The sequence below is a fragment of the Silurus meridionalis genome, chromosome 1, assembly GCF_014805685.1.
Source record: "Silurus meridionalis isolate SWU-2019-XX chromosome 1, ASM1480568v1, whole genome shotgun sequence".
In the NCBI taxonomy this organism is placed as follows: Eukaryota; Metazoa; Chordata; class Actinopteri; order Siluriformes; family Siluridae; genus Silurus; species Silurus meridionalis.
This window is the reverse complement of record NC_060884.1, coordinates 21,485,557-21,511,323: the sequence shown is the minus strand read 5'-3', so window position 1 is coordinate 21,511,323 and position 25,767 is coordinate 21,485,557. Positions and strand designations below refer to the sequence as shown.

At 39.0% G+C, this 25,767-nt stretch overlaps 1 protein-coding gene across 3 annotated transcripts in view; it reads left to right on the top strand.

Moving 5' to 3' along the window:
• The window catches only part of pbx1b (pre-B-cell leukemia homeobox 1b), a 67,598-nt gene extending 48,184 nt beyond the window's left edge, over nucleotides 1–19,414 (top strand). For 2 of the 3 annotated variants that reach the window (XM_046847644.1, XM_046847649.1), the window contains 7 exons: nucleotides 3,816–4,060; nucleotides 6,549–6,739; nucleotides 8,029–8,164; nucleotides 10,579–10,738; nucleotides 12,354–12,466; nucleotides 13,383–13,472; nucleotides 15,688–19,414. In XM_046847644.1, coding sequence (XP_046703600.1) covers nucleotides 3,816–4,060; nucleotides 6,549–6,739; nucleotides 8,029–8,164; nucleotides 10,579–10,738; nucleotides 12,354–12,466; nucleotides 13,383–13,472; nucleotides 15,688–15,780 — 1,028 coding nt within the window. In that variant the 3' untranslated portion in view covers nucleotides 15,781–19,414. The remainder of the gene's footprint in view (nucleotides 1–3,815; nucleotides 4,061–6,548; nucleotides 6,740–8,028; nucleotides 8,165–10,578; nucleotides 10,739–12,353; nucleotides 12,467–13,382; nucleotides 13,473–15,687) is intronic. The other variant, XM_046847659.1, reaches the window with a different exon arrangement.
• Nucleotides 19,415–25,767: the final 6,353 nt, after the last annotated feature.

Sequence of the window (25,767 nt, the reverse complement as noted above, 5' to 3'; positions counted from 1 at the left end):
AAAATGTCTACAATGACAATATTGCATTTCTTTCTTTCGGTGCTTGTAGGTTGCACAACAGCCAATTAATGGGTCGTTTTTCAGAAATGTGAAAAGCAGAATTTTTGGTGCCCAGTGGAGGAGGAAATAAATCAAAATGTTTTCCAGCTGTCAGGATAATGAAGTGTACTTGCAAGTTCAAGGGGCTGAAGGGGTTAAAAATGCTTTATATCCAATCCAATAAACTGGTCAGAGGTTGTGAGTAAACAAATAGCTGCTCGGGCTGATTTGCGGTCAAAACACTGAACACTAAGGACAGATACATCATCATATGAAGCATTTTACTAAAATATCTGATAAAACATGCGCTTATTCAACTCTGTTTTGATAAGGACTCCCCCTCAGCGTGTTCCTCAAGATTGAATAAAAATGAAAAATTTGTTAGAGATGAGGTCAAAAGAGATCAGGATTGAAAGCGAGAGAGAGAGGGGAATAGAAAGAGAGAGAGACAGCAAGCTCACATATCAGCTTGTTTCAGACTGCTTTGTTGTTCTGGTAGAGAGAAAGTATGGAGCCAAGGCTGGAAAACATTAGGAGGAATCAATTAGGCTGCCATTAAGAAGTAAAGTGGCCCTCACTGAATCGTGTAATTATGACCTTCAGCAAAGCCACAGTTATGGAAGCACAATACCCTCCATCTCTCTTGTGCACTCTCTCGGTCTCATTTAGCCTTAATTGTATTTATTTAGGATAATATATTGTTAGCTTTTAATGACATGCTTTAGGTTAAGCAAGAGATAAATCATCATTTGTCTTGCTTAGACATGGTTGGGAGATTACAAGTATAGACAGTTGTAAAGCATATGGCGAATGCAATAGAGAATGCACTAAATATGTTTTTATGTATCTTTGTAATTGTAATTATATCACTTTTAGAGAGAGCACCTCAAGTGCCAGATATTATCTATGCACTGGAATTAGAAATGAGATAATATCTGTAATTTAACATCACTCCATAGTATTATTGAGTGCAGAGTTTTTACTTACAAATCTGTTTAGTATGTATGGTATCCACAATAATGTATTAAACTTCGAAGTATCAGTAATGTGTTTTAGTAACTCTAGTATTCAGACACTTTTTCAATGCAACTTGTGATTGCACTACAACGTAGACAAGAGCAGTACTAGGCCTACACGTATAGCATTCCCACTATAGCCTGAATGAGCGTGGTCAGTTGAACATGGCTTAAAAGCTAGTGGATGAATGGTGGTCGTGGCTCACAGATGCTCTCCAGCTGCACTCTGGTTTTTCTTGGCCGTGCTGTTGCTTTGGAATCACGTACAAACAGCAGAGCTGCTTAGAGACGCTCTCTCACTGGCAGAGGCAGATACAGCAATGTGGAGCGCTATTAAACCCAACTCAGCTCTGATTCTTTGCCCGGCTGGATTTACTTTTCAGACTCTGCAGACTTGTGCATCTATTGGTGTTTTTATTTTTTATTTTTATATTTTTTCAGAAAACATGGTTTTATATGACCTCATAAATTCTATATTCTTCAAAGAGGATTCATGTCAACAGACATTACTGCTTCTTTGATTTTTTTTTTTTTGATCCTGTACTATATGTTTTTTCCCTAATGAGTGTATTGGGTTGCACTGTGCATTTTCTGGCCTGCACTGACCCAAACAGCTTTGCTCTTTAAGAGGCCGATGGTGGACGGGCCTCCAGCCAAGTAAAATAAACACGGGAGACTTGGCAGATGCGAGCTGAACGGTGTATGAATGAGGGGAATTTTTATGTTCCATTTTCACTCGACAGTCTAGACGCTTCATACCGTTTGGGAAGAATTCTCTCGGCTTTGGATTTCAGTTAAACGTTGCCCTGCACTGCTCCGGCTGATGTGATGTAAAGCGTGAGATGTTTGCTCTGTAATTCAGCTTGCATCAGACTTGCATCACACTTAAAGGGCGAAGAGTGCAGAGTTTATAAAGCACAGGTCTGTTTAATTGACAGCACAAGCACTAGTGCATTCATTTAAAATTACTGTATATCTGAAGCAACGCACTACTGGTTTGTGCGATACACAATTGTGTTGTGTGTAAACCATTTGAAGGAATGCTTGTACCATTATTTGTATTATTATTATTTCGAGCAATCTGGACAGTATGATGAGTGACTTGTCTTGTTAATTATCTAATCCTAAAAAGAGTTTATCAGTGAGCCATTTTGTAGGCTATTTTGTTGACTAACACTAAATTATTATTATTTTTTTAATAATAAGGAATGTATATAGTGATTTTATCAAAGTATATATTGATAACAAACCTTTGACAAGTGCATGTTATATTTAAAGTCCAGAGTCATTTTTTTAATTGTTCCTCTATTGGTATTTAACCACGCGCTGTTTCATGCTCTGCGTATAAACTGTAGCTGATGAGGAACCGTCTGCTCTAGCCTGGATCTCTAAAACATTATGGGGTATTTTTAATAGTTGCGACATTAACTTTAGGCTTTTTCCTTTCTTTATTGGTCAGAGGCTCTGCCAAACCACGGTTTATGGTTTTGTGTTACACTCCGTGCCATGAGCCCTGCTTCCTTTCCCCGAAAACATGGCTTTGTCCCAATTACCTTATCAGGTCAAATTCAGTTTCAGGCTCCAATAAAACAGGATAGCCATACAGCTTCTCTCTCCCATTCGGCTCAGCAACATGGCGCGGTTCAATCGACCTCATGCTGGGTGCAAGGCATGACCTCCTGACCTGTCCCACTCGCCAGCAGTCTCTAAATTTGCATGAGTACACTTAAAAGCAAGGGGTGGGAATATCATTCCCTGCTACCCCCTCCTCGAGTACAGCAGGACTCTTTCTCAGTGAGCTTGACCCCACGCGACGCCGTCCGATCCCCGCACCGCAGTCTGGAGTTAATGCACCGAGTGCTTGCTTTGTCTCTGTGTTAATGAAGTGCCCTTCTCTCACTCTACCTCTTTCACTCCTGCACAATGGCATGCATAATCAGCATTAACGCTCAAGTGCTGCACTTGACTCTGTAGGCTCAAATCCATGTTTTGGTGAGGCATCAAACCTCACAAGGAAATGATCGTCAACCTTTGACTCGCCTTCGACTAATTCAGAAAGGGTACACTTTCCCCATTCACTCATTAGAAGGGATGGAGAAAGTGTTTCTAGATTAGGTAAAAAAAAAATGTCTGGTAATTATTCTGATATGTACATATGTGTTGGAGATGACAGCTACCACAGCCTCTTATGTGTGTTTTTCGTATTAAGGAAAACGGGATAAAAAGAGAGAGTAATGAGAGCCCTCTAGTGGATTCGAGTAAAACTACAGGGAGGTTCCCCGTTTCAGCACCGCATTCCCATAATGTTCTTAATACACCCTTGGCAATTTCCCATCATAACATGTGCATATCAACAACATAACACAAATTCCCCCTTTTAAGCAGGAGGGGATTGTGTAGTAGCATTTTAATCGGAGCATACTTGACCATAGCAGCAACAATGAACTAAAGGAGATTTATGGGCAGGGACTGGATGAGAAGAAAGTCTATGAAGGCATGTTTAAAGCATTAGATTTTCATTAATTGTGCTTCATTATTTTGTGACTTTATGAATGAAATGAAGTGCACTTTGATTTCATCATTCAGAAACACTGCTAAGCTGACATTTTTCTTTTTTGTGAAAGTCTCCTTTCATACATGGAAATTAATTGTGAATCGATGAGGCTTGAGCTGCATTGCCAGCTTTAATCCAGTGAATTGGACATCTACTGCTTTCAGTGTTCAGCTTTTTACCATCTTCCACTGCTTACTCCTTTACAGTGCTGAGTATCCGTGGCGCTCAGGAAGAGGAGCCTCCTGATGCCCAGCTTATGAGACTGGACAACATGCTTTTGGCTGAAGGCGTGTCAGGGCCAGAGAAAGGGGGCGGGTCAGCTGCGGCTGCAGCCGCTGCGGCAGCTTCGGGAGGAGCCGGAGCCGATAACTCAGCTGAACACTCTGACTATAGAGCCAAGCTCTCCCAGATCCGCCAGATTTACCACACCGAGCTGGAGAAATATGAACAGGTAAATGACTTGACTCATGTATTTTTTTTTAAAAAGGCACATCACATCAATCATGGGCTATGTTCGAAATGTTCTACTGTTGAACTAAATAGTATTGCTCAAAAATTTGCACTAGTAATAAATATAGTAATAACTAGTAATCTATATAGCAATCTTTTACACCTTTTATATATACATATAGGTAGGTAGGTGGAAAACATAACAATTCAATTCCATTTTATAAAAAGATCATTTATTTAAAAAAGTTACATATATAAAAGGAAAATACAATTTGAATCATGTAAATGAGTAATAATCAAATAATACAGAAGCCATCAAACACGCAGTAATCATTCAATGGATACAATTTTAAGGAAAGTGGTTTGAATTTATAGCTTTAATTGAATCATTACACAATGCGATACATGACAGTAACACAATGACTCAACAGGATAATAAACAATAAAATAAACGTGATGCAATGGTCAATAAAATATCAGTGCAAACAGACAGAAGGAGGGTTATTCGAAACTATAAACCTTTCTGTTTTTTTGTGTATACTGACACTGCACCTACACATCAACCTTAAAAAAACGGACATATTGTTAATGTGTATACATAATGGTAGGTGTTATATATTTTCTTTCATGCACAATGTGGGGCAATTATCCTCAAAATAACCCTTCTATGAGTTTATAAGGTTCTGTGTTTTTTTTTATTTTTGGCTTGTTTCTCAAACTTTTGATGCTGTTGAGGCATCTGCTCCTGATACACTACCATACACGTGTCATTGATGCTGTGAGAATCACCCAAATGATACATCGGGGACTGATACATTGTACATAGCTACAGATTACAGACTACAGTCAGTAATTGTGCGAATACAAAGCGGACCTGCTAGTTCATCACGCACAGAAAACTAACGCTCGCTGTGCAGACACTAACAGTTTGGAAGTGCATATGGAATACTGTCCCATCATTAGTGTATGAAGGAGCAGAATGTTTGTAGCAGTCTGCCGAGTTCTGCTCAGATTGCTAATTACCGGCGTGGGTTTTGTTGCTGAGCAGTGTAGATTATCGTGTTGAAAAATGGGTCTTTCCATTATTCAGGACGCCTATAACATTGTTTCTCTCTTGCACACAGATATACAAACACATTTTAAAAGCCTATTGTCAGTTTTTATCAGGCAAAGTGCATTCTTCTGTCTCAATCTTCACCGCAGTAGACTTGCTCCGTAACGGTCTTTCTCTCTAAAAGTGTGCTTACTGAGCTGCATAACTGTCTTCCTCTCCCAAAGAACAATACTGGAGTTTCACATATGAGTGTTTCACTCGTGCAGGACGGTAAAAGGAACAGGTTCATTTTGAGTACAATAGAGGTCTCGCTCTCTATCAGTACAGTACAAAAAGTTGGTTCATGCTCTTAGTATCCATAAAGAGGCTGTCTCACTCTATCATCACTGTAAATTAGCTGTCTTTCTGCATGAGTGCAGTAGAAGAGATGTCACACTCAGTGTTACTGTAGAAAAGTCACCTCACACTATTCAGACAGTAAAAAAAGCTGTCTTACTCGCAACATAGGAACTCAACAGTGATGGACGGGACAGCAAAGGAAGGTCTGACTTGCCAAAGTGCATGCTGGGAAGAGACCAGGTGTCCATTTTGAGAAGACCGTTCAAACCTGTCACACACTGGGGCAGCAGACAGTCTTCTTACACATACACATAAACACACACATGCACAACCAGACGATGCAAACCTCTGTCCCAAAATTTCCTTCAGGAGTTCTGTGTTGTCCTTTTGTCTTTTGATCTTTTTGACTTCTCACAGTGTAACTGCTTTGTATTTCTTCCTGCTCACTGTATGAACCTGCAGTGCGCTTGTGCCAGTAAAGCAATTGTGAAATTGAGCCTGCAACATGGCAAGTGGATTAAGTACTTCCGTCACTCTGTTTAGTTTTGCCAAATGGCTTTATGGTGAGCAAACTGTATAAGTGAGACAATTCAGGGAGTGAACAAGATGGATAGGCTTTTTTCTTTGTTTTGTTTTTTTTACTCAATTTAGCCATTGCCAATCCCCACCCACTAGCTGTGCCATCACAGAACAGCTACCTTGCAAATGACACACACTTGCATGCTCATGCATACAAACACACACACCATACACACAAGAAGAGACATATATTCTGTTTTCCTGCTGTTTTTTTATGTATCGTTATATAAATATTACACTGTTTATCTAGAATTTAGTGGATATTAAAGATCATGTTAAGTCCAAATGATGCAACAGTCAAGCTTTAAAACACAATGCCATTATATAAATGTAATTGTTGCTTTCTGTCCAGGGTAAACTAAAATTGTATTTTACATAACATTTCTAGATTTTCTGCATTTTCTTTCAAAGCTCAATTTATTTTCAACAAGTAGCTCAATAGTGTGTGTTTGATTTGTAAAGTGACTTGAGTTGAGCTTCTCCAATAGACAGAATGTATCTTGGTGTGTCTTTGCAGGCATGTAACGAGTTTACCACTCACGTGATGAACCTGTTGCGAGAACAGTCGCGCACACGGCCCATCTCACCCAAAGAGATCGAGCGCATGGTCAGCATCATCCACCGCAAGTTTAGCTCCATCCAGATGCAACTCAAGCAGAGCACCTGCGAGGCAGTCATGATCCTCCGCTCCCGCTTTCTCGATGCCAGGTCTGTCATTTCTGATGATTTATGATGTGTCGAATTATATTTCTCATACATTCTTTGATAAAGTCTAAAATTGAACATTTATGCTGGCTAAAAACAGTTTACACACAACCACTAATGGAATACATCAGTGTTATTTAAGAGAGAAGGACAGCTTTGAAAAACATCGAAGAACTCTTTAAAATAATGCATTCTTGTCTTACTAAGTAAAACCCAAACAAATTGAATAAGCTTTTCGTAATGAGTGAAATAAAGATCCCTGTGCATGTGTCTTTCAGTCAGTTATACTTCTGAGTGTGTACAAACTATCGGTGTCTGCATACAATGATAAGACTGTTTAGCTTCATTTGTGTATTAGTGTATAGAAAAGCTTAGATCCGTGCGCTTGTCTGCTGCCACCTCTCCATCTCTCTTCATAACAGCCTGTTCCCTGTGACAGGCATGACTATGTAAACCTAACAGTCGTGCATGTTTAATTGTGCAGGTTTACATTGCACCGTTACTGGGGTCCGATCTATATACGAGCTTCTACATGGCAAAAAGTGTGCAGTGCTTTCCTGCTTTAATGTAATCACTTGTTCCCTTTGATGCATGCCTGGGATTTGCATATATTTCTTTGAGGATAAATCACACTGGAAGCCTTGAGTTGGAGGCATAACATTTAAATGAGCATCTCGCTCCCTTTTCACCATGCACTATCCATTCTACTGCAAATGATGGTGGAAAGTCTCTCACCCCCCCCCGAGCCCCCCTCCACCACCACCACCACCCCACTCCTGCCTGCTCAGTTCTTCAGCTTAATTCTTTTGCAGGCTGAGACCATGCTGTGCTCATTTGCATATGGTGAAGAGGGGCTTTGTGGGTAGGAAATCGTCTTGCTCTGTGTTGCGGGGGAGAAGCTTGCAGGGTTCACCGCTGCATATGCAAAGCCCCCATGAGACATGCCACATTCACACACTCTTAACCCATGAGATGAGCAAAGCTGGCACCCACCACTGCCTTGCTTTCCCCCAAAGCTTTTAAACCTCCTTCAGCACGTGTGTGAAGCCTGTACTGCGCTTCTTCGTGAATAATAAAATGTTCCGAATGCGAAGTGGCACATGTTTTTGCCAACGATATCCCAACACATATGCCAAACATAACTTGCATATGCAATAAAGCCATGAACAAAATGCACAGGGAGAGGATCTGTTATTAGATGAGGTAACATTAGTATTCAGTTGCACTAGTCAAACTTCTACTGAATCCCCAAGCATGTCATCTCTCTCTCTCCCTGCTCCTTTTTTTCACAGGAGGAAAAGACGAAACTTCAACAAACAGGCCACCGAGATCCTGAACGAGTACTTCTACTCCCACCTCAGTAATCCGTATCCCAGCGAGGAGGCCAAGGAGGAACTGGCCAAGAAGTGCTCTATCACTGTCTCCCAGGTAGTTTCTGCTTTCTTTACGAATCAAGCTCTTAATTATACTTGTATATTACTATTTATACTCTGCGTATATCAGCATAACAGCTCTAATAGAATAACCTGGAATACCTGGCATGGGTACATTATCTGCCTATATTGAGACACTTCTAATTTAGATCTGGTAAAACTCTAAATCAATGTGTCTGATACCGTGTTGGAATGTAACCATGATCATAAATCATAATTATAAATGATAGTTTATGTTAGGCTTATATTTGTGCTTTGCTAACACAATTAAATGTAGAATTTTAATTGTGCAAAAAAATAATTATTCATAGGTGACAGGGCATAGAAATTGCCAAATTAAAAGTGACACGAACAAAATGAGATAACACCCTCTGAGACAAAGCCATTAAATAGTAGTTAATTAGAACTGTAGCTAAATAAAATGCTGACGAGTTTGCTATTTTTACTATCTATAGTTTGAATGTGACTTTTTCTCTGCTTACCGCTCAGACAAGTAAATAAAAAATTTTCCCCGCTCTTGTATTTAAATGTTGCGGTAACATATGGAGATTTGAGACTTGTGTGCAAGTGAGACATTTACCTTTTCTGTGATGAATAGCATTGACTAAATAGGAATATAAAGCTCAATTGCGTACAGTTGTCCCAGATTTTCAGATTTTCTCGCAAATTTCCAAACTTAATGTAATCCTGCAATTCTTGTCTGAAACCCATTTTTATATTTCATTTCTGTGCATAATTCCCTCCGTGTTCTCCACTTCTGAGAAATCAAAGACGTCTTACTTCGTTTTCATCTGTCGGTTACCCATTACATTTTAAACCTGTTATGCATACAAACTGTACATGAATTTAACTACCATTGCTGTGTATGGACGTATGGAAAGATGCTCACTTTCTGTAGAGCACCTATAATTGCTTAGAGTGTTAGTCCATATGTAATGATCCTCGATTATAAACACCTGTGTTGCTGCATGTGAATATTCTGCACCTGCTTATGTTAAATGGATGATGCTCAAAAAAAAAAGAAAAAAAAAACACTTAATGAATCCGGGGTGACATAATTTGACGATGCATCTGGGTGCCGTTCTCGAACAGACTCTGTTCAGAATGATTGGTTGAGCACGTCTGGTGCTATTTTGTAATAAAGAAACACGTTTAGCCGCTGTCTACGCGGGTGTGGGGGGGTGTTTCCACAGGATTGATTTGGTTTACATTTTAATGTTGTTTATCATTAGCACAAGCCTTTATCCGCACAGCTTCATCTGGGAGTGTATTAGCAGTAATGGGTGTTAGTGCGTGTGAGGACCGATCCGTGCCGTCATAGTCCTTGATGATAGCTAGCTGCAGATGGAGTGACTTAATGAGATTGTTATTGGCTATCTTTTTTATTCTGACACTAATGTGAGTTTGCTCTGGTAGGGTTTGCATTCTTCACCCCTTCATAGGCAGGGTTCTGAACGTGGAGGAGTCCCGTATTGTCTGTGGTTCTCTTTGTTATGTACAGCGTTGTTGTGTTACATAGAGAGAGAGAGAGAGAGAGAGAGAGAGATCTACCATCTGTGCTATTGACAGATTGGTATTTCTATGCTCAGAGAGGCTTCATCATATTATATTAATCCTCAACGCTGTCGGGGAGCTTAACAATATTGTATTTGTTTTGTCATAGGCTAGGTCATTATATAGCCATGCAGTTATTTTGTTGATTAGTATATGATGATTGGATCACTCTGATGCACAGGTCACTGCAGAGATTTCCTTTTGGAACTTTACTGTAAACACAATCATGTAAAGTTTTACTGCAGATACAGTAGGCCAAATGAAAAATCAACAAACAGCACATCAGTTTCACAGCGTGGCAACATCCCATCTTGGCATGCGTCATTACAGTACTGATCAAAGCCATTATGGGCAGGTGTGAAATATATAGTCTAGTTGATTCATTGCTATATGTTGATTTGTTTCATTTGGGTTGCTATTAAGTGTTCTTCCCCCGAATGATGAATTGTAGCAGTCAGCAGTTGTGGAATTACCTCACATCCTGATTTAGTGAAACTCTAAATCTAACAGAGTGTAAATTTGAGAAGGGGGAAGGAATGGGACAACCACTAACATCAAGTTTTTGGCTTAGCTTAACAGTGACTAATAGCCATTTTAAACACCTTAATTTCACCTTGTTCGACTTTTTAGTCCAAATACCTCTCAAACATCATCTCTGTGTTGGAAAAAAAACCTTTTTGTTTATGTTTACTAGCGAGAGTAAGCCAAGCACATGAAGTTCTATGCTATTTTTCTGTTAATGTTTCACTGTCAGTAAAGATTGAAATAATAAATTTTGACCCAAACAGAGAATAAGGATTCATAATGCTCTTGCAAATTTGTGAAATTAAAGTGTTAATTAATTTTTTCGGCCAGGTGTCCAACTGGTTCGGAAACAAACGAATCCGGTATAAGAAGAACATTGGGAAGTTTCAAGAGGAAGCCAACATGTACGCAGCTAGAACTGCAGTGAATGCGACCAACGTGTCAGCTCACGGCAGCCAGGCAAACTCCCCCTCCACTCCCAACTCAGCAGGTGGGAAAATATACACTCACGTTTTACAGACGCATGTTAATTACACACCATCCCACATTATTATATGATTCCACACACTTCATTATTGCAGCTTCAGAAGTGACTCTCAGTGGTCTAATAGACAGATTTTGAACTAATGCAAGTTAAATGTAATTAACACACACCTGAGACTTACGTCTTCTTACTTTCTACATATTACTTTTTCAAACAGTCAAAATAGTTTTATAAATATGTCTGTTGGATTTACATTTGTTTAGCTCACAGCACTTTTGTTTCAGTATTTAGTCAATATAGTCTCTTAAACAGTCAACTAGTATGTGGTTCCGATTTAAATTTACGACCACATTTACATCTGTCCATTTCATGCTTCTCAATTGTATCCTAATAAGATTCAACCACGTACATTTACACTCGTAGTCAAATTTGTTCTTTGTCAGAGAAACTGAAATCTGGTGGTTATACTGTGTGTTCATATGCAAATTAACTCATTACATTCAAACACCAACTTCCAGTGTTGTTCTATGTTTTTAGACGTTTTCTGAATTTCCGCCATCATGATATTTTGTGCTGTGTTTAATTGTTACATTACAAAAAACATGAACATCTGCATTTACTGAACTTGTGTGTTGTCAAATGTGGCTTGAAGAGTTAGATGCATTTACACTTGTGTAACGTGGCTAAACTGTGTCTCAAAAGTGGTTTGAGCAATTCTTTGAGTAAATCTTTTATTTCTCTATGGATAGTCACTGAAAAAAGTAAAATGACTAAGTGTAAGTGCAGTCAATAAGAGAATACAGGTAATAATTTTACTGGTCAATTCAAAGTGCCATTATGCATAAAAAGGCACATGTTCAAAGATATTTAGCATCTGAATTGTGTAAATGTAACAGTACTACTGGGATTACTCAGTTTTATTGCAATTACTAAGCCGTTCAAATCAGCCATTCGTCCCAAAACCATGAAAAACCCTGAGTCCTCCTTTCTCAGTTTACACTTTATAGGATTTTGTTCACAGACAGAGCTGCAAGGAGCACGGTAGTCGTTTCATAAACCTTTCTGCAGTAGTCATGAAGACGAGTGTGAGCCATTATTGGCCGAGTTGAGGTTATCACGTTTGTATAAAAATGTAAAATGCCTTGTAATGCAGTTTTACAAGGATTTCAATTTCATTGAAATCCATTCTGGGCTTGCTTAAATTTTTTTAAACAGCAGCATATGTAGGACAAGCACTTTCCTCCATTAGCTAGCTAACATTACAACTTGCCTGCTCTTGCTTTAAACCTGTCCTACAGCGTTATCTCTTGCTCAGCCTTAGTGCTGATGCTCTGCTCTCTATGGGCTGCTCATTCTCTCTGCTCTGTTACGCTTGTCTAACTGTACTTCCGCATGTGCTTTTTCTCCTTCTCCTCTCTCTACCTCTCTACCTTTCTCTCTCTCTCTCTCTCTCTCTCTCTCTCTCTCTCTCTCTCTCTGCTCACACTTTCTCTCTCTCTCTCTCTCTCTCTCTCTCTCTCTCTCTCTCTCTCTCTCTCTCTCTCTCTCTCTCTCTCTCTCTGTGGTCTTTGTGCTGCTGCTTTTTTCCCCCCTCTCTTCTCTCTACCTCCTCTGCTCTTAGGTTCTGCTGGCTCTTTTAACATGTCCAACTCTGGTGATTTGTTTATGAGTGTGCAGTCTATGAATGGCGATTCATACCAGGGGGCTCAAGTGGGAGCTAACGTGCAGTCGCAGGTACAGTACATATCAGTCTGGTCACCTCATATGCTGGACATTTGCTCAAACAATGACTACTTTTAATGATACTGTACATGGTGGTATATAAAGACAAGAGCAGGCTTCAGGGTGCAGATGTATTTATGTAGACAAGTGAATTTTAAACTGTTATAATGTTGTTTGGTATCATGTTACTGAGCTGATACACAAATCAAGCTCAACAGCTAATAAAAACGGGACATCCTCACGTACAAACCTGCCATTCTTTCAGGAAAGCTCAAACCTCTGATTAGTATTGCATTGAAAATGATAAACATGGGATCAAAATGGTTAGTAGTAAATCTCTGAATGATTTCTCTCAGAAATACATATACGCATTAGCAGACATATGTTAATATTCTAATAGTTGCTACACAGTTGATCAATATTAACTTTTTATTATATACTTTTTAAATGCAGTATTATTGATGCAGTCAATAATACTAACGAGTAACTGTCAATTTGAAATGTCATAAGCAATTTACAGATGCTAAAGATCCACAAAGCTGTCGAAAAACAAAACATGCAAACAATATATGTAGCAAAAAAAACATGTTGAACCTTGAGCAACACTGACAAAGAAACATCTTAACTTTAGCAAAAGTCCAGTCACCTTGACTCACTGCCACAAGAATTATGCAGATGTTCTGTTTTACTCTTTTCTTTTGTTGCCATTTTCACTATACCTCAATGTATTTACATTGTTTATGTGATTGTGTTCACTTTGAACTGTTGTTTTCTTTGTGCTGCTCATTGCTGCTGTGTTGTTTGACCTTGTGTTTTTTTTCTGTTAAGTTTTGTTTTGCTGCTTGTGCTTTCTCGTCGACCTTGCTTTGTTTATTTGTGTGTGTGCGTCTGCTCTGACCTTGTTATGTTGTTTATTGTGCGTTTTCAGGTGGATACCCTTCGCCATGTTATCAGTCAGACAGGAGGATACAGTGATGGCCTCACAGCCAACCAGATGTACAGTCCGCAGGGCATCAATGTAAGGAAACAGAAAAATAACTTTTTTTTCCCTTGTGTCCTCTACCAATTATTTTAAAGCCATAGGGCTCGAAATGGTACTCGGTAGGACATGTCTAATCCACAGTCACCCAGTGTGATCGTCTGTGTGTTGCTAATGCCATGGGGCTCGGACACACCCGTCACGTCCAGTAAGATCGTTCCAAAAACCTGCACTGACGCGTGCCATGCTGAGCAGTTTGTGTGTGTGTGTGTGTGTGTGTGTGTGTGTGTGTGTGTGTGTGTGTGTGTGTGTGTGTGCGCGAGCGCGTGTGGCAAGCTGTGAACAGGTAAGGTGGCCTGCACTGAGCATCCTCTCCCCACCTAGACCTCATAGCTGCCTGAAGGCTAAATAAAGATAATAAGGAAAATACTATATCTTAATGCTAAATTTAAACCTAAGCTCATGGCTGTCTGTGTTTGCTGCCTTTGTTGTCCCTCACATCATCTCCATAATTTAATTATTTATTTCCTTTCGGTGGGGGGCTGCTGCTGGGGTTTCTGTGCGGTCGCAAAATTCACAGCGACAAGCCATGTGGTAAAGGGGAAAATCGATCAGACAGACACACGGGGAGCCGAGTGCGGACTTGGGACAGCAATCCAAGCACATTGCTCAGATCACATTCGCGCCGAGCTAATGGCCCTGACAGCGCAAGAGAGCGAATGGCGGGTGTGTGTGTGGGGGGTGTTGGGGGGCGAGGAGGAGTAAGGTCAACGGCTGTGCTGCCATGTCTTGGCCCGCTTTCTGTTATATGCTAATGAGAACGAAGATAAACATGAATGCATTTAAATTTCATCCCAATCCCTCCACTTCCTTCACTCCTTGCTTATTCCAGGAATGAATAGGAGGAATGTAATGTTTTCACGTTAGATAACAATTAATCAGCAACAATTAATTTAGAAATTCCAGAATGTCATTTATTTAACCGACATGTAGAATTTAAACCAAGTGATTGACACCAGACATTTTAATACTTTTAAGTGTGTGCCTCTCAGACAGCCCTCAACATCATCTCATGTAATAAAAATAATTTTTATTAAAAAATAATTTACTTTTTAGACTTTTACTGAAGTGCTGTGTGCTGTGCACATAAGTATTTGTTAATACATGTTTTATTACTTAATTCATTAAAGCATATTTGCAAGTTTTATATTATTAAACATTAATTTCTTAGACGGTTGTTTATATGCAGGTGGAAGTAGAGTCTATAATTCACATAGACAGCAGTGACTTTGTGCTAAAAGCCGATTTAAAGTCTAAAGATGAAGAATTTTTTTCAGACAAGTGATTTCCCTCTTTGTTCGCTGTGTTGATAATGGCTCATGTAGCGTTTTATAGCAGTAATTATGCCTTCAGTAGAAAATAGGAACGTGGCACCGTAACCGAACACGTTTTAAGATCTTTTTCTGCTCTCCTCCATTTTGTTTGATTACAGACTGCCTCGACTCTAAATAACAGGCTTGGAGCTGAGTGGCTGCCGGCTGCCATTTCCAGCCTTTTTGCTATTAATATCCCCAAATGCTCTTTAGCAGGCCTGTCTGCAAGACGAGAAATGGCTTCTGCGCCTCGCATTGTGTTTTCATTTCAATCTCCAAATGTCATAATTTTCCACCACCGCTTCCCTCTTTGTTTCTTCTTGGAGTGTTATATGGTGGGCCACTTCATCCCAGCTCAGTATTATGGTGTGTGTCAGTGAAAGTGACAAGCATTTAACTCTGTCCCGTATTACATGTCTGCAGTGCTTCCCATCTTCCTGGGAAAAGCAAACACAGTAAAAACACAGAAACACAAAAATATTTTTATATTCACAGCATTTTCTATCTATCTATCTATCTATCTATCTATCTATCTATCTATCTATCTATCTATCTATCTATCTATCTATCTATCTATCTATCATCTATCTAATCTCTGTAGAATCTTACAGGAAATCAGTGGTCAAAATAATCTTTTTTAAATATTCATAACCAGCCCATTTGGCACCACCATCCATGCCACAGTTAAAGATCAAATTTTATTTTAATGTTTGATGTGAGCATTTGCTGACACTATTGACCTCTATCTGCAAGAACCTATGCATTATGTTAACATGATTAGCTGTCTATATATTGCATAGCAAATTTCAGCACATGCCTGGTTTGCCTAGACAGGCTTCCAGCTTTGGTTCTCTAATGTATATGTCCTTTTTCTTCCACAGGCTAATGGTGGATGGCAGGATGCTACTACCCCCTCCTCAGTGACCTCACCCACAGAAGGACCTGGAAGTGTTCACTCTGACACCTCCAACTGATCCCCTCATCACCTCACTCCTTCTTGTTCCCTCACTACTGCACAAACCATGGACTCTCGTTTTCTTCCATCAATCTCAGTCATTCATCACTATGTTTAAGTAATGCACTCACTAGCTCACTAACCTTGGTCTCTGCCATGCTTTGGAGTGAATCAGTCTGTTTTACTGCTCAGACTGATCAGGATTTTACACCAAACACACACACACACACTCACGCACGCGCTTACTATTCTCTAATAAAGCCCTGGATTTGTATTAACCCCTTCAGATCAAATTTATTTTTTATCCTCAATTTTTTTTTCAAAATCGTTTAAACAAGCATTTGGTTTTTATGAGAGTAGTATTCCAATGCAGCTCCTATAGCCAGTGGATGGAATGAAAAAAAAAAATCCCTCCAAAATATCCATTACAATGAACATGGAATCTGAAGGGGTTAATATATACAATCACACTACCTCTTAAAAAATGCATAAACAACAAACAATAAACACACAACAAACTGATTTCTAAAACAGAAATGATGGTGCATATGATGCCCCATTTTTCCATATCGGAATCTTTTTCACATTTTTACCATGGTAAGAAACCATGAACATTTTCTGTGTCCATAGTGCCAAAGTATTTTTCTACATTTTAACACTCATGATTTGCATGTTCATTTGACGTGATCATATTCTTCATGTTGTAATATACGAACATACTGTATTATAAAGACATATTTTGTATCTCGGTCTCTTCTCCATCATATAACTTAAAATTGATTTTTAAGTAGGCTATACAAACATCGCTTGTCTTTGAGTCCTGAAAACCTCCTTTCTTTAAAAAAAAAAAAGAAAAAAAAAAAGCTTTTTTGTTGTTTTCCGTGTATAATCTCCATCAATGACAATGCAGTATAGGCCTTTGCAAATTAAGAAGTTTGTAACATCTGTGTGAATCACCCGATGGCAAATAATTTAATATGCTTCACCAAGTTATGTTATAATAAAAACAAAACAATTCACAATTTAATCAGTAAATGAAGAGCCAAATGCTGCTGTGAACCAAAATCACTTCTGTAATAAGTTGAGACAAGATTTGAAATGATGCAAACTTTATAAAGCTACTGTATTTTACAGACTATAAGATGTTTTTTAACCCTCTAGATGGTGCTCTGATTTTTGTTATTGCATGAGCCTTCATATTGGTTATGGAGTAACATTTAAGCCATTAACATCAGCACTGACTGCAGCAGAATAGCATTATGATGGAAAGAAGAGTCTTTTCTTAGAATTCTTGGTTAGTTTTATGATTAACTGTTAAACTGTGACATAAATATAGAGATTCATACAGATATCTGTTCTATATGACTGTATGGTACACTACCATAAGATTGGTGCTAACATAAACTGTTCATGGGGCTATAGCAGACAGTAGTGGCAGCGTTGAGGATGAATTGCAGATGTTTTCCAGTCCTGAAAGAAGAATTAAGATCGTAGCAGAGAAACCAGTCGAACCTATAGCATCACTATAACAGGACAAGAACATAGAAATGCCGCTACTTAAATAAAATAAAATGATAATGAGGGTGCATCTTATTCTCAAGAGTGACTTATAGTCCGAAAAATACAGTACGTGTGTCTGTGATTTGCTCCTGAAATATCTTTCATTTTTTCCCCAAAAAAGCAGAGGACTTCATAGCTGCATATAATTAATCTGATTTTCTAATAACTTTAAAGTGTGACTGTTGTGAAGTCACTTTATAATGTACATTTTACTCTACGTTTTTCATCCAAGAACTGAACCACTCCAAATGACAACAATTGAGCCTTGCTTTTAGTTTTATGGTCTTTCTTGGTGACAACATATCGCATATCCGTCATTACTTTGATACCAAAAACAGCAGACATGCCCATTTTGTTTATCATTGCCATTTTAACCAGCATCCACATTGTAAATTATGTATTATCTCCTGTACCTGGGCTTGTTTCTTAGCGAAAGCCCCAGTGCTTCGTATTCAAAACCAAAAATGCAGTCAGAATTCAGTAGTGTTTGTCGAAAGAAAACATGGCACAAAATGCAGAAAACATTTGCGTATAATTTTTACGTCATCATGTTGTGAATAGCCTAATGCGCTTTTGTTTTCGGCTTCAGGTCTGTTACAAGACATTTAACTTTTTTTTTTTGTCTTTTTTTTTTTCTTGCTTTAGCTTAATGTGAATTAGCCCAAGGATGCGCTATGTACGTAGTGTGCACCTTTTTGAATTCTTATTTTGCTCTTTTAAACAGTTTAAAATGATACATCTTGTGTCGTAATATAAGACACGTATAAATGTGAATCGGGTCTCTGATGGGCAGACTACGTCTTCACGAAATCTTTCATGATTTGATCAACATAATAGAAATAAAAGTCCCTGAAGGGAAGTGACAAGGCCAGCGCTGATGGTCAGTTTAGAATAAAGTGTATAACTGGGCAACAATCTTATCACACCAAACAAATCAAGTGTGTTGTGCAACGCACATCGATTATATTATCGTGTTACTTGTAGCAAATCAACCAAGCTTTTTGTCACATTAAGTGCTGTAATTTATTTAGTTAGATCCACCATCCATCACTAAGCTATATCATGACATTTTATAATGAGCATCCATTAAGAAAGAGGGCCCTTTATTTCCGTGTGTCGAGAGTCCAGCACTGTTTGCTGATTTCCTGATTTCAAACACACCTGCAAATGGGGTTTTAAAGGAAAAGTAGCACCAGGATGGAAAATGGCATTTTTTTGGCCATGCTTCCTTTAAATAATGAGCCGAATGAGTGTGCGTTCAAACTGGAAAATCACCAAACAATGCTGGACTCCTGTTCGGCTACAGAAGTGCAGCTGTAACTAGCCAAAACAGCTCCTTCTGTGTAGGTGACCTGTAGATCCTCAAGACTAGCACGTGTTAGTGTAGACTATGCAGTTAGATGCACCATCTAACACTTAGCTAGATAACATTCAATAATAAACATCAATGCTGATTTGTTGTAACCCGGAGAGGCCGATCTATATAAAATAGGAGTTTAACACGTCTTTTACATCACTGTGTGTGTTAGAGCAAATCAAAAAGTGCTAAACTCCATCCAGCCACACACAAACACAGTTGGTCAAATCTGGGTTGAAGAGTGACATATTAACCCTAAATACTCACTCAGACACACACACACATACACACACACATACACATACATATCTGTTGTCACCTGCCCAATTTTAGCATATTGTTAAAAGCTTCATGTAATGATGCTTTTAGTTTTTTGCATATGAAGCAATTTGTAAAACATCAAATGTTTACTTTGTTGCATGTCTTTTGTTCTTTAAAAAAAGTCCTGCAGTGTTTTTGAATGTTTTTTTTGTTATCTGTTTTTTTCTCTTTTTTTTTTTAATAAATAAATAAATATATATCTATATAAAGCGCGGAGACTTTCTCTTGCCGAGTTTTAACTTTTAAGATCTCTGCATATGTATAATAAGGAATAAAAACGGAACAGCAAATTATTGTCTTTTCAATTCCAACTTGTTTTTGTGAAGGAAAAAAAAACTAACAAGGTGTAGGTTTTCTGGTCTCTTAATTTGTACTGGTAATGCATATTCCAAATAAATAGTTTCTTTTGTTGCAAGATCGGTTGCTGTCATTTTTTTTTTCTGCAATTGAAATAAAAAACATTTCATTATACAATCATTCTTTTTTTATCAAAGTCTGCTCTGTTCTGCATACATCAGCTTGCTGACATTGGTGATTGGCTTTTGTCACTGTAGGGGCGTTTACATGGAGCACTGTAATCGGTTTCAATATCCGAATGAAAATGTTTCATATAAACATCTCAATCGGAATAAAAATGCCCAAATCGAATGAAATTGTAATCGGTTCAAGAGGGGTGGGATAAACTGTTCTATAAACCAAACAAAATAAAAATTCTGCCATGTAAACACTTTAAATCGATTACTTGCTGAAGATCCTTTTTACTGTGCTCTTGTGAACACCGCACAGCTTCCCGCATAATTAGGGGAATTGGATTTTGGACGGTGTTCTGCAGCTGGGGCACTAAATCCCTCTACCAGTCCACACATAAGTGTAAATGACCGGCGACTCATGCGAAAGTTTAATTTCCATTCCAGGTCACTAAATTCCAGCAATACAACCCGCTCCCACCAGTCCTTACTACGGACTTCTAGTAGTTCCTAGAATAGCAAAGTCCACTAAAGGCGGTAGATCATTCTCACATTTAGTCAAGTCAAGAGGCTTTTATTGTCATTTCTACTATACCCAGTGGTACACAGTACACAGTAAAAACGAGACAACGTTCCTCCGGAACCCTGGTGCTACACTAAACAATAACATAAAGCTATAACACAACACAAGCTACATAAAGTGCATCGAGTGCAACCTGGTGCAAACAATGCAGACAAAAAACAGTACAGACAGACAACTCAAGACAAGACACAAGATAGCGCCGACCAGTAAACCTACTGTATACTTGGTTATACAGTACTGTGAGCTGTAAAAACTATACCCGGGAGTGAATATAAGAACACAGTGTAGTGCAGAAATACAGCAGCAGTCAAGATGTACAGAAGACAGCATGTAAACAGTGTAGTATAATATAACAAAGTCGAAGGTGCAAAAAAGCATGTAAACAATATAGTAATCGAAGGTGCAAAAGACGGCATGTAAACAGTAATACAGTGAAAGGTGCAAAAAAACAGCAGTTAAACAGTGTAGTAGTCAAATATAAATAATAATAAATAGATGATGGTGGAATGGATTGAGATGAGTGATGAGTGTGTGTTAAGTGTTAAGTCCATTTAGCTCCTAAACTTTGGAACAGTCTTCCTGACAGTGTTCGAGGCTCAGACACACTCTCCCAGTTTAAGTGTAGATTAAAAACGTATCTTTTTAGCAAAGCCTACATATAACATACGTCTCACATCATAACCTTGTGCTCCAATACATCTAAACACATGCACAACTTGTGCTGTTAATATCATGAACAGCAGCTACGCTAATTTCTCTCCACTGCTTCTCTTCCTCTTCCCATCCCAAATCATCCTGAGGTTTGGCCAGCTCCAGTCGCGTCCCACCTCATGAACATTATGGACCTTTGAAGAAGTAGATGCTGAACTAGCAAACATCCCCTACCATCTAGGGACGTACCAGTGCCAATTGGATCCCACTACATGTGTGGAGTTTTAACATTGGAACTCCTGGAGTGTTAAAAGGCTCTGGCCGGTAGAAGCTGGTGCTGGATCTGTGATGATCATAAATGTTGAGCTCAGTAGCTCCGATTTTTATAACCATAAAGACTGTATAAGACTGTAGAAAGAACATTACTTATAATCTTATACTCCAGTGCTTATGTTAGTCTCACTCTCCAGTGTTCTGTATTGTTGAAATATTTATGATCAAACTCTTGATGTCACCCAAATGAGGATGGTTCCCCTTTTAAGTCTGGTTCCCTCAGGGTTTCTTCCTTATGTCATCTAAAGGAGAGTTTTTCCTTGCCACAGTCACCATGGCTGCTCATCAGGGATAAATGCACACCATTCACCTGGACTGTTGATTTCTGTAAAGCTGCTTTGAGACAATGTCTAATGTTCTCGCTAAAGAAAAACTTGACTTGACTTGACTTGACCTTCATCCACACGCTTCTGCTCCTTCATCCACACGCTTCTGCTCCTTCATTCACACGCTTCTGCTCCTTCATCCACACGCTTCTGCTCCTTCATCCACACGCTTCTGCTCCTTCATTCACAAACTTCTGCTCCTTCATCCACACGCTTTTGCATTTTGGAGGAGAGAACGGTGGTATCGAGATGCTACTTAGAGACGCACAGCCACCAAAAAGTTCAGCTTCCTGCGCTCGTCTTTTCCTCAGACCTTCCAGCAGTAGCATTCCTTCAAATTCATCCTGTTGCTTGATTAAGAGCAACACTTTACATGTTGACAGAAATAAAAGATGGCAAACTGGAAATAGGCTAATGTGCGCATGTCACATGCATGCGCCGGCACAAGTAAACAACATATCGGATTAGATAACGTCTCATGTAAACAGTCCACCAAATCTTTTAATTGGTGAATGAGAAGAAATTGTACATTTAAACGTGGCTTGTGTCACACAAATTCTTAAATACTCCGGAGACTCCACTTCCCAGACTCCCCAAAAATGGCTGACATAGACTATAATCCTCTGCACAACACTCATTTATGAAGTTCTATTCATATAGTTCTATTGATGCACACCTGTTCACGATTACATTTACATACTATAGCCACAGAACAGCCACAACATCAGGAACAATGAAACATCAATAACAATGGGAAAGCATAAGGATCTCAGCCGCTCTGACAAGGGCCAATTGTGAAGGCTTGATGAGTGGGTCAGAGCATCCTTAAAATGGCGGGTCTGATGAGTGTATGCGGTGGTTACTACCCAGAAAAGTGGATGAAGGTAAGACAATAGGTGAACCAAGGGTCATGGGTGTCCAAGGTTCATTAATGCTAATGGGAAGAGAAGGCCAGACCACCTGATCCTACAGAAGAGCTACTGTCGAACAAATTGCCAAAAAAGTCAAAGCCGTTTATAATACAAGGAGGTAAAACACACTGTGCCATGCTGACCACTTTCACCCCCAAAAGCTCCTACAATGGTCATATGACCTGCAAATCTGGACTATGGAGCAATGGCCAAAGCTGATGACTTACATGGAAAGCCAGGTATATTGGTATCAATTACCTGTGGCATCGACAGCAGTATTATGCTCTATGAGAACAAAGCAGGCCTGAAAGCATTGTGAAGCTTTGGGAAATCTTCTGTTGGAAATCATGTGGAAAAATACCCAACTAAACACACCACATTTAATTCTTCCCTCACAACGGTGTTCCATAATGACCTCATTCAGCAAGATAATGGTTTGAGGAACACAAAAAAGAAATGCTGGCTTGGCTTCCAAATTTATCAGATCTCAATCCAATTGAGCATCTGTGGGATGTGCTGGACAAACAAATTGGATTCATAAAAGATCACTTTGCAACTTACAAGACTTAAAGGTTCTGCTGATCTTTAGATGCTGGATACCACAGCACACTTTCACAGGTCTCCTGGAGTCCATTGATGACCTACAGCTACAAAGGTGTTTTTAATGTATGGCTGATTGGTGTGACAGGACAGCTAATATATATAACTGTCTAACTTAGCTGCAGGCTTGAACTTAGCACCAGGTACATATAGGCAACTGCCTTTGCCCACAAGAAGTCAAGACCCCCCTCCAAATGTAATTTATATTTAATAATTATATTCTCACTGCTAAATAGTATATGGTGAAAATAAGTGTTACAGTTTTTCTCAGTTGCTTTGGAGCGTTTCTCAGATCAGAAATGAAATTCTCAAAACTACTTGTTCAACCTCCACATCATTTGTGTCATAGTCATTTGTGCTAATTATAAAAACATTTCTTGTTGCTTTGATCAAATTGCGAATTTTGTACGATTATTTTATCGATTGTGTACAAGTGTCTGCTGTTTCCTACATTATCAGTTGTTTATGTTCATGTTGATCAAAATATATTATACTGGTTTCATCTAAATAGATTAACCCCCAAAACATCTCGGCATCAGTTCATTGCATAAGTCACTGAATGCAAAATGGTTAAACCAGTTGTCATCTAAAATTTATATTAAACCTTTTTTTTTGTAAATGTGACTTGAATTGATGAATAGTGCAGATGAATCTTGATTGTCACTAATAAAGGAGAGTGTATGGCATCAGATCAACCAATAATCAACTAGTTTTCTAAAACAGGTTAAAGGTAAATCTTGAGAAAAGTCTATTTTGAGAGTGAACACAGACAGAGCAAAACACAGAATTATAGATTCTGAAAATGAATGGACAACTAAGAAACAAATGAACACTAGTACAGTAAAGTAAAAGTGTGACTCCTGTCCGGTTTCTAGCAATCAATATAAATCAAATATTAAATCAAATATACAAATTTGTGCTGCTGAAATTCATGGAAGTCGAATTTTGTTCATTTTCAGTCATTGTAATCCTTGTAATGTTATTGTAATAGTTTATATAAAAAAATTGTGCACCATCAAACTGACAACATAATTAAACATTTTGATGATTTTGTTTGTGAATAATGACAAAGGGACTTTTCATTCTGATGGGAATGACATGTTCATTGACACGAATACTTTTTGAGAGATGAGAAAAGTACAGGCTTTTGCAAGAAATCCAATGTGTTGTGTTGTTTGTACAAATTGTTTTGGGAAATGCACTTCCTGGATTGCAAATATTAAGGATGATTTGAGAAATGCTCCAAGCAACTGAGAAAACCTGTAAAACTCTGAAACAATTCATATTGCTGTTCAGCAGTGTCAGAGCAACACTCCCCCTCCTCCACCACCTTTCATGTAGTGGAATATTCCTTTACAAGTTATTGTGTTTGCAGCTGGGAGGTGAACCGCTGAAGTCGAATCACACACGTCACATGCACGTACACATACATGACATCCGTGTTTTATTACCGTAAAATGTTGCTCGTTTGATTAGGTTTGAATTCGTAGACAAATAAATTGACAAAAGGGTGAAATCTAAAATTCATCTCTACACTCTATTTTATCACACAGCAGTCACCAAAATGATGTTTATATTAAAGTTCATGACACCACAGCTGATACCCCTGATGGTCTTGATGAAAAAAAAAAGATGTTCACCAGCATGTAACTGATTTCCAAGATTAGACAGATTTTCCCTTTTAGACCCCTTTAAAGAGTGTTTCTATGGAGAAAGAGATTAAACTCAGTCAGCGGAGGAACACTTTGAAAGTCAGGAGGAGTAAGACAGAGTACATGTGTGTAAATAAGAGGGAGGGCAGTGGAGTGGTGCGGTTGCAGGGAGAAGAGGTGGAGAAGGTGGAGGGGTTCAGGTACCTGGGGTCAACAGTGCAAAGTAATGAAGAGTGTGTTAGAGAAGTGAAGAAAAGAGTGCAGGCAGGGTGGAGTGGGTGGAGAAGAGTGACAGGAGTGATTAGTGATAGAAGAGTATCTGCAAGAGTGAAAGGGAAAGTTTATAGGACTGTGGTGAGACCTGCGATGCTGTATGGTTTAGAGACAGTGACATTGAGTAAAAGACAGGAGGTGGAGCTGGAGGTAGCAGAGCTGAAGATGTTGAGGTTTTTGTTGGGAATGACGAGGATGGACAGGATTAGAAATGAGTTTATTAGAGGGACAGTTCATGTAGGACGTTTTGGAGACAAGGTGAGGGAGGCGAGATTGAGATGGTTTGGACATGTGCAGAGGAGGGACATGGGGTATATCGGTAGGAGAATGCTGAGGATGGAGTTACCAGGAAGGAGGAAAAGAGCAAGGCCAAGCAGGAGGTTCATGGATGTGGTGAGGGAAGACATGCAGGTAGTTGGTGTGACAGAGGCAGATGTAGAGGACGGGGGGATGGAGACGGATGACGGGGGATGGAGACGGATGATGCGACCCCTAATGGGAGCAGCCGAAAAAGAAGAAGAAGAAGAAGAAGAAGAAGAAGAAGAAGAAGAGCAGTGGAGGAATACTTTAACAGGCAGATTTTTTTTCTGCCCCTAATACTGACAGCTCTCAGTAACTTATAGGAAAGATTTTCAAATATGGAAATGATCTTTACAGATTTCTATATTCTCTCGATACGATGAGATTCACAGAGATATAAGGTCTAGGCAGCCAGATTTGCTAAAACTATTGATCACGGGGTTACGTTACTGTACAAATACTTTGTTTAAATTGATGGAGGAAATGTGCATTACCTGCAGGTGTGGAAAATCTATATACTGTAGTTTATGGTAGTCTGGTTGTCTTCTTTGTGCAAAACATGAATTACTCATTGACTACCATTTAGAAACTGGACACAACCAGAGGGCACTGCTGTGCAGCAGCTGGCATTATATCAAGAAAGAATGTTTAGGTATAATCAAGGTAAATGGA